Raw genomic sequence first — 9,150 nt, 5'->3', positions numbered from 1 at the left:
GCCAAGACAGCCCAAGCGACGCCTTGACCTCTATGACAAACAAATAAAGAAAATATAACTTGGTTTGTGGTCCAAATAATCTCCTAGTTGGGACCATTGTTAGACAGGTGACTTGCTTTTTATAGGACAAAAAGTGAGTTCTACTTCTACACACATCTTAGACATGTAGAATGGGGTCTGGGTTCCTAACCCAAGATATTGCCTACATAAAAAGCAAGGATACAAGTGGAAAGGAACATCGAACAAATGGTAAAGTATGATGATACAAGCAATCCAAAACCAAAGAAGAAAGTCCTTCCACCACGCCAATCCTTCATTACTCTATTACAACTAACAAGCAAGGATTAAACATGATGGAGGATTTGTTTATTTTATGTTGATGTATCTGGCTTGCTTAACCAATTTCATTTTTTTCTTTCTTTTTGGTTTTTCTTCTTCAATATAAATGACCTTTTAGCACAAAAAAAGACTCCATGGACTGGAATCGAGAAGTAAAATCTCCCAAAATCCGTGATTTTGCAAGTGTTTGATTCAATAACTTGGAGATAAGAAAATAACAATGGAAAAAATGAAGATCAAACATTAATACTGTGAGAGTTAAAAATGGGGTACAGAACCTGTTGGAAATTGGAATCGGGTTTGGACTCAGCCAATTCCAATTCGAATAGGATTATCACATGATCTAATTCCAATTTCTTAAACCATGCTAACAGAGGGTATTAATACATGAATTTTATTTACAATTCTATTATACATTGCACCGATCATACCCAGAGAACCATGAAGGCTCTGCTAGTTTTGAGAGCTCCCCACCATCTTCGCCATGGTGGAAAGGTACAAATTCCTCTCTCCATTGCTGATCATCAGCACCAGTAAGGGACATCTCTCCATCATATCTCTCCAAGTTAGAATCATCATTGACAGGTCTCAATACTTCTTTAGGTAGCGGAGATTCTGCAAGGAGCTGGTTCATAGAAGTATTCTCGGTTTTTTGTTTCTTCTTCAATTTATCAATCTGTTTGTAGGCCTTCTCAGCATTGTGCTCTGCCTCTAGAGCTCGCTTCTGCCAAAAAGGAAGCGACAAAGCATCAGTGCAACTGAAACAAAACTGCTGAACTAAAATCTTGCCATAAGGTTCTAATAACAGTTGCAAATAATTAAGGATATTAATTTCATGGTCACTGCCTTCTCAGTAACACTAATGAAGGTGATGTCTCTGAGGAAGATAATCAAGCATGTGCTCATATCAGATAGTCGGAAGAAAGAAATGGAAAGGGACTTTAATTGTTGGCCATCAAAAGAACTAAGAGTAGGTTGATCAGATATAGATATGCACCATGGTGTCTGCAACTTCATGTGATGAAAGTCCAAGGAAAACTAGATTGATAAGATATAGATGTGGGCAATCACTGCACACACACACATACACATGCAAATATTAAAACAAACTAAATCCAATTTACACACACCTGGGAAATGGCCACAGCTTCTTCTGCTTCTTTAAGACGCACAAGTAGCTCACCAGCAGCCTGTACTGCCTCTGCAGTGTCCCTTAATTGAGCTTGAAGTCCTTTATTCTCATCCCTCAAGTAGCACATTTCCCTCTCTTTTTCCACTTTTAAGGTTGAAATTTCTGCAGCTAGAGAGTTGATGAACCTGGATTCAGCACCCTTCACTCCTGCTTTTGCAGCTGCTTTCTTGACATCTCCTACCCCCTCTTGGATCCTTCGATGCCTTGCAAGCAATGCAATATGTCTCTCCTCAAGCTCCGCATACTGTTCAAGAATGTGTGCATGCCCCTGCATTGCCATCTGCAATGCTTCCTTCAGCTCCTCACAGCATCTCTTTTCAGCATCAAGTTCCTGCTTCTGCTTCTCAGAAATAGAGCGGCTTGCTTCCAATTCAATTCTCAATTCTTCAGAAAGAATAATCCACTTGCTCTCTGCCTCTGTCCAGCAACGCCTTTCCTGTTCGAATTTCTCCTCAGCACTTTCTTCAGTTGACTCAAGAATACATGAAGAAAGGTGCTTCTCCTGCTCGGACCTCTCATTGGCATTTTCCTCATTTGACTCAGGAATCACACATAAAGTAGCCGAAGTGGGCTCACATGAATAGGTCAACTGTAACAAAGGACTTTGTTTTCGAGCAGGCATGGGTGAAGAGTGTATATAATACTGTAGCTGACTTCTCAAATGTTGGATCTCTTCCAGCAGCACATCCCTCTCACCCATATCAAAGAAGTTTCTACAGCTATCCAGTTCATCCTGTACTCTTTTCAACTCAATTTTTGTCCTCAAAACCTCAGGATGGTTATCATATTTCTCTTTAAGAAGCTGTACAGACCATGCAAGTCTGTTATATAAGGAAACTTAACAAGAAAGGGAGAAAAGGGAGAAGCAAACATAAAAATTGGACATAAAAATTTCAAGAAGGTAAAACGAGAGGGTTGAAAATTTCACCTATCATGCACAAAACATTTTTTACTTTTTGAAATATGAATGCCATATGAACAAAATAGGCATGTTTTGGAAACTTTTCAGGTTCATAGGTTCATGCAAAAACAACTCTTGACAATATTTGTACGTCATAGTAAATTCAGAACATACCTTATGCTCATGCATAAGTGATACTAGTTCTTGCTCCATATACTCCTCTGAAGGTAAAATGCTATCCATGAGGCTCTCAAGACGAATAATTTTATCCTCCCGCATCTGCTCTATTATGGCATTGCCTTCCCTCTCATGTTTATATTGCTGGACCTGTGGATTGCATCAAAAGATAAGAGTAATGTAACATGTAGGAAGTGGGAAAAAATATTACCACTTAAGAAGCTGGAATTACAATAAACATACAAGACGATTCAGTTGCATAATTTCGGCGGCTTGCTTGGCAGAGAATTCTTCAATTGCCATTTCTCTCCTAATGGCTCCTGCCAAGACCTTTTCCACTGCCTGCAGGTATATCAAGACATTTCATCAATTTTAACAATATAACCAAGGATGATACCTAAAATGGAAATTGATGATGCTCCAGACGTACCTTAGGAACTTGTATCCTGGAATTTTCAGCGGAATCTGATCCATCAACAGGAACCAGCTCTAGGCCCGAGCAATCATTGGCCTCTTTAACAGGAACCAGCTCTAGGCCTGAGCAATCGTTGGCCTCTTTGGACTTTACTTGAGAAGCTCTGCTTGTACATTTACTGCAGATAAATGCTGATGAATCAACTTGCAGTGTCTCTGGATCTTGAAAAAGAGTTTGCACACCGACATCAACCTTGTCAACTGGTAAAAGTGGCTTCACATCCACAGGTTTACAAGAAAATCTGAATGAAGACCTCCTCAAAGCTGAACTCTGGATGTGGCTATCAATAACCTGAAGACCACGATGAAGACTAGCAGCAAGGTATTCAGTTGGTGAAAGAGAATTCTTGCTTGTTTTAGTTGAGGGACGAGGAAGAGAGAACTGTAGAACCTCTGGACCTAAATTATTGTTCTCTATTAGATCTTTCTGAGAAGCCGATAACATTGATGTTGTCTTAAGACCTTTCCTGCTGCTGTTACTAACTCTAGGTGAAACACTCAATGTTGGGGACTGATGAACTGGAGAATTTTTACAAGGCACTATACTTATGTTCAAAGGAAGGACAGTATTTGGAGAGCCCTTGGGAGAATTATGAGATGGATCTGCAATGAGAATGTCTGCCGAACCTCCACCAATGGAAATATCTGCTGAGGATTTCGCCTCATCAACCTTGCCTGACGATACTTCAGACAATTTATGGTCTGAATAGACAAAAAGATTCTCCTGAATGGCCTGAATGGGCTGCCCGCTGGAACCCTCTGTATTATTGTTCTCTGCATGACTCTGATGGTCGAGTCCATCAAGCTTAGGACTGATAGGGGCTCGGACCACAGGTTCACTGCAACCATCAGCCAGTTCATTATTTTTGAATTCTTCAGATACCATTTCTTCTAATTGACAGTCTTGCATGTGAACATCAGTTTCTTCATAACCTTGATCACTGCCGCATCCAATTTCTGGGGGATCAATCTGCTTTTCCTCCCCAAGAATGCTTTCTTTGCAAGCCTCAACTTTTGAGTCTGACTGGCAGGTTTTTAGGTTTCTCTGATCATTAATATTATTTTTTTCGAAGTCTGCTGATTGTAGACCTACTTGAATACAGAGCCTCTCAACAGCTTCCTCATCAATTTCCATCTCCTCATCACTGTCATCTTCAATATGAGGTAATGTCATCGGGCGGTTGAGGCTAAATTTTAAGAGATTCAAGCTTCTACGCGCATTCCACCCAGTAGAATAACCTCCATTTGTATTTGTTGAATTACCATTTGCCTTCATTAGTAGAAGCTCATCCTGTTGAGCATGTCATCCAACTTCATGAGTTTTGGTGTTGAACTGAGAGAGAATTTCAAGTCTTTACAAGAGAAACAAAAATAAATAAGTAATAAAACATAAGATAATACCCTTAGTTGGCGTATCACTTCTCGCAATACATTCACATCATCCTGCATTACTTCATTAACAACTGCCTTGTTCTTAATGGCCTTAGCACGCTGTGCAAATCTCAATGTACTGAGCGTTTCACTCTTACAGCTGCATTGGATTATTAACCTACATTAACATCCAATTCCAGAAAGAAAGAGTGTGATGACATGGAAGGATCTCAAAGATTACCTTTGTGCAAGAGAAATGGCACAAATCATTGCCAATTTTGCATTGCCACCTAGAGATTCCTGCAATAAGAATGTCAGCCTAGAATCCCTGTAAGGGATATGCCTTTGCTTTCCAGTTTGGGAGACTTCGGCGAGAATATTTATCAGGTTCCTGAGAGTTCCACAATAAGCAGTAAACATCTCATACCCAATAAATCTTTGTCACTAGAAACATAATCATGAAGAGAAAGAATAATAAACTAACCAAACTATCAACTTTAAAGTTTAATCTAAGTTGTATAGAACTTCAGTTTTGGTTCATAAGAAGGGGTTCACCTTCACTCATTGACCAAGCAGGTTTTGGAATCCTGTTTCTAGATGATTCTGTCACATGGTAGCTGAGATGGCAGCCCAACTTAGGTTAAAGCCAAATCTACCATGTGGCAAAAATATCAACTCTTCTGTCTATGTTTAAAGGGAAAAGAAAAATCAAAAGAAACGACATGCAATAAACCATGCTCAATACAGATGGTTATGCAAAGATATGGAAAAAAGCACGGTCCTTCATCAGATGATGTTCTGGATTTTTCCACTTCAGCCTTCCAAGTAGAAGGAAACACCTTGTTAGGAAGGAAAGCAAGTTTCTTCTCTATATAGATTGAATGCTTCTAGGGAATACATCTAACTGTGGCTGTTCTGCACAATGGAATCATGGAAAAGGTCCAAGAGGTCATACCCAAGCTGTGAAAGGGATCGATTAATATTCCCTGCTTCTTTCAAGCGTTCCCCTGCTGTTCCTGTCAGTTTCTGTCTTTCTGATCCAGCAAGATCAACAAGATTTATTCTACTAGTCCTGAAGCTGCTTAGACCATCTGCCATGCTCTATAGAATATAACTTATGTTAGACTTACTCTGGCATGGTGAACTTAATATAACAGTAATAGGAAATAGAAAATTACTCAATTGAGCAGTTGTTGAAAACAAATTAGTAAATCCACTGGTAGATCATTATAGACATATGATGACTTCAATTTATCCTAAAAAATAAGTAACCCAAATATCTACTTGAAGACCGATTGGATAAATTTACCTTGCAACGTGATTCTACAATGCAAGTGAAAACACTATGTGAACGGGAACTCTCTACATTTAAACTTGTTGCACCAGTCTTTCTATTAGATAATCCCTGTAGCATCATGCATAGTGGTGAGAATGATGCTTGATATTCCACAAAATAAAAGTCAAAATCATTATGGATTTATGAACTCTAAAATAAAAAAGAAAGTAACAAAAAAAATTGAGGATTACATAAGTGTCTACTGCCAGGTTTGACAGAAATGGGAATTTCATATGTCAATTCAAATGATATATGGTCGTGACCATTGAAATTAGGTGAGTTTTCCATTTCCCACTTCATCCCTGATCAAAATATTCAAGAATTCTAGTGAATTAACTATTGAATCTAAGGATAATACATTATAGTTCCCAAGTCCAAGGACAATATATTACAATTTCCTTTATGAATCTTATATGTTTCCCAGCTGCATCTCTTTTACACCTTATTTTACAGGAGGAAAATTTATTCCATCAGTTTGAGAGATTAACGTTAAGTTGATTATAACTATGGACCTTGTATATCAATTTATGTACTGTTTTACAAAATTACATATGGAAAGGTCCCGTGATGCCAGACACTACAAAAGGATCCAGGAATACTGAAAGATCAATGAAATTAACTTCACTTGTTTGTTGATATAAGTAACCACAATCAATTGATGCATGTGAATGTTAAATATATGGCATACAATCAGTTCTATGTAAGAGATATTTGATAAAAAAAATAAAGCTATACTTAAATGAAAGTGTCAACATGTGGCTTACAGCCAAATTTCAGAAAAGAGAGTTCCCATTAAATAGAGAAGCTGCTAGACTTCTCCATAAAGACTTATATGTAAATGCTACTTTTTCCCACTGCAAGTTGTGAAATGTCATAATGTAAATACAAAGTACTTTACCCAAACTGATAATAATTCTGAAAAGAATTGTCTCATAATTTATACCTTCTCATTTATTCAAAATTTCAATCAACAACATCTAAAACCTTATAACAACTTAATAGGGTCTGCTACATGGAGAATCCAAGGAAGGACAAGAGTGAGGATCCATGCAAAAAGATTTGGCTAATTATAATAAGTTCCGGCTGTCAACCTGATGCACCACTACAAATCAGCCACATGATTATAACGATAGATTATAATAAGGTATCGGCTGTCTACCTGTCGTACCATATAGTCCTACATGCATTATGTCCACCACCAAAACAATCCATCACCCAACCTACTTTTATGAAAGGAAGAATGAAATAACAAATTTTTGACAGCCCAACTAAGAACAAAAGTAACAACTCGAACACACAACTCTGCATTGAAAACTATGTAATCAACACACAACTCAACACTGAAAACTAGATATACAACACAACTCCACATTGGAAACTAGATAATCAACACACAACTCAACACTGAAAACTAGATATACAACACACAACTCCACATTGGAAACTAGATAAGCAATCCACAACTCGAGAACATTTTTCATGCTCTTAACGAGGGTGGCCCCCGCAGCACATCCGCTGCGGGGTTAATCACAAGCTTCACTATTTGGAAGAAAAAAAAAAGATTTAGTATAATTTCTACCAATAATCTAGATAACCTCATGATCCCAGGGGATTCATGATGGTTACAATTGTGAAGGCCATCAGCTCATCATTGAGTAAACCCAGTCAACTGTAGTTGATACTTCGATAGAGCAAAAACCTATCTACCCAACCTCAAAATGCTTAGTGTATTAATGCAGAATTGACTCGAATCAATAAAGCCAGCGAGTGATTAATAACAACAGGATCACATATAAAGACAAACCAGCATTAAAGAACAGAATTCTCGAACACTTTTTATTTTTTTACATGTACAAGATGAAATAAAAAAGATGGGGTAAATTACACCTAGGGTATCTAACTTCTAAAGAAACTATGACTAGGGTATCTAACTTCTAAATAAACTATGCCTAGGGTACCTAACTTTTAAAGAAACTATGCCTAGGCCACCTCACGTTTGATTGATTATGTTTGGGATACCTCACATTTCATAAATATTATGTAAGGGTACCTCATGTTTCATAAATGTTGCTTAGGATGCCTCCTTTTTTCCTATCTCCAATTTTACCCATAGATATATTATGTTTGGTTTTTTCCTTATTCTCTTGTCAATCTGCCATTAATACCCACCCTGTTCACTACCATTTCACCTAAAAGCTCGAACTGTTAGGGAGGGACAGCATCAATGTATACATCAACACTCCCCCACATATGCAGGTCAAGATCCCATGGTCCTTGCACGTGGAGCTCACACTTCATTTCCTTATGCAGCACCAAGGGAGAAGAAATGTCGGGAAAACTCTTCCGATGCACTTCCCAAGAGTCGAACACTTGACCTCCTTACTCTAACACCATGTTGGCTACCATTTCACCTAAAAGCTCGAAATATTAGTGAAGGGCACCGTAAATTTATATATCAAGACATCCAATTGCAAGGGAGATAGAGAAACAATGAGGGAGGATTACAAATGTAAAGAATGAGTCAACAGAAGAGAGAGAGCATGGGGATTTCTGTATTCAAAGCATGAAAAGGCTTTGATTTCCTTGAATTCTTTCTTGCTGTGCCTTTTTTTTTAATGCTTTCTCTCTATGCTTTCTTTTTTATTGCCTTCCCTCTATGCATCATCATTTGGATGGAGCAAAGTTCCACATAGTCAATGAAGAGGACACACAAGCAGCAATAAATGTCTAATTAGGATGCCATGGAATGAGGATTTCGTGTAAGTAGAGGCGATTTTTGAAGAAGATAAGAAAATGCTCGAAGGCGAAGCCATTGACAGACTCAAAAACTTCCTTTCGATGCCTAAAATGTCTATGAGAAATAAGAGTTCCCATGTGTCTCCTTGCTCATTAAGACTCTTGTTACCAGGAGATCAATCAATACTCACTACTATAGATCGACACAAGTATCAAAAAACGTCACAAGTGCCTCAAGCTCATGACGCCTCCACAACCCCTCTGGAAGAAAATAGCCAAAGTTATAAGGCAGTTTGCATAAAGATAAATGAGAGTACTGGAAAATTAATTGTCTTACTTGTTTATTCTCACCCAACCGCTGGTTGTGGAGGGAGTAAAGGGTGAAAGGGTTACAAGAGGGTTTAAAGGAACAAGTGGGTTGCAGAAGGAAGTAGACGGTGAAGGGAATTATGGGAGGAAGCAGAAGGCCGAGTTGGGGTTACGAGAGGGAGTTAGAGGCCAAGGGGGTTACAAATGGGAAAGAGAGCGAGAGAGAAACTGCAATGTTTGCAAGGGTGAGGAAGACGAGAGAGAGAGAGAGAGAGAGAGAGAGAGAGAGAGAGAGAGAGAGAGAGAGAGAGAGAG

At 38.5% G+C, this 9,150-nt stretch overlaps 1 protein-coding gene across 1 annotated transcript in view; it reads right to left on the bottom strand.

Annotated features, from left to right (window-relative positions):
* Window positions 1-560: 560 nt before the first annotated feature.
* Window positions 561-9,150, bottom strand: part of LOC122094013 (kinesin-like protein KIN-12B) — an 11,697-nt gene continuing 3,107 nt past the window's right edge. The window contains exons 8-16 of the mRNA XM_042664595.1: window positions 5,764-5,859; window positions 5,410-5,555; window positions 4,696-4,845; window positions 4,485-4,614; window positions 3,040-4,374; window positions 2,853-2,951; window positions 2,607-2,759; window positions 1,470-2,333; window positions 561-1,063 (exon numbers count right to left, since the gene is read on the bottom strand). Coding sequence (XP_042520529.1) covers window positions 749-1,063; window positions 1,470-2,333; window positions 2,607-2,759; window positions 2,853-2,951; window positions 3,040-4,374; window positions 4,485-4,614; window positions 4,696-4,845; window positions 5,410-5,555; window positions 5,764-5,859 — 3,288 coding nt within the window. The 3' untranslated portion in view covers window positions 561-748. The remainder of the gene's footprint in view (window positions 1,064-1,469; window positions 2,334-2,606; window positions 2,760-2,852; window positions 2,952-3,039; window positions 4,375-4,484; window positions 4,615-4,695; window positions 4,846-5,409; window positions 5,556-5,763; window positions 5,860-9,150) is intronic.

This window comes from Macadamia integrifolia, chromosome 11, assembly GCF_013358625.1.
Source record: "Macadamia integrifolia cultivar HAES 741 chromosome 11, SCU_Mint_v3, whole genome shotgun sequence".
In the NCBI taxonomy this organism is placed as follows: domain Eukaryota; kingdom Viridiplantae; phylum Streptophyta; class Magnoliopsida; order Proteales; family Proteaceae; genus Macadamia; species Macadamia integrifolia.
This window is presented reverse-complemented; position numbering and strand designations above follow the sequence as displayed.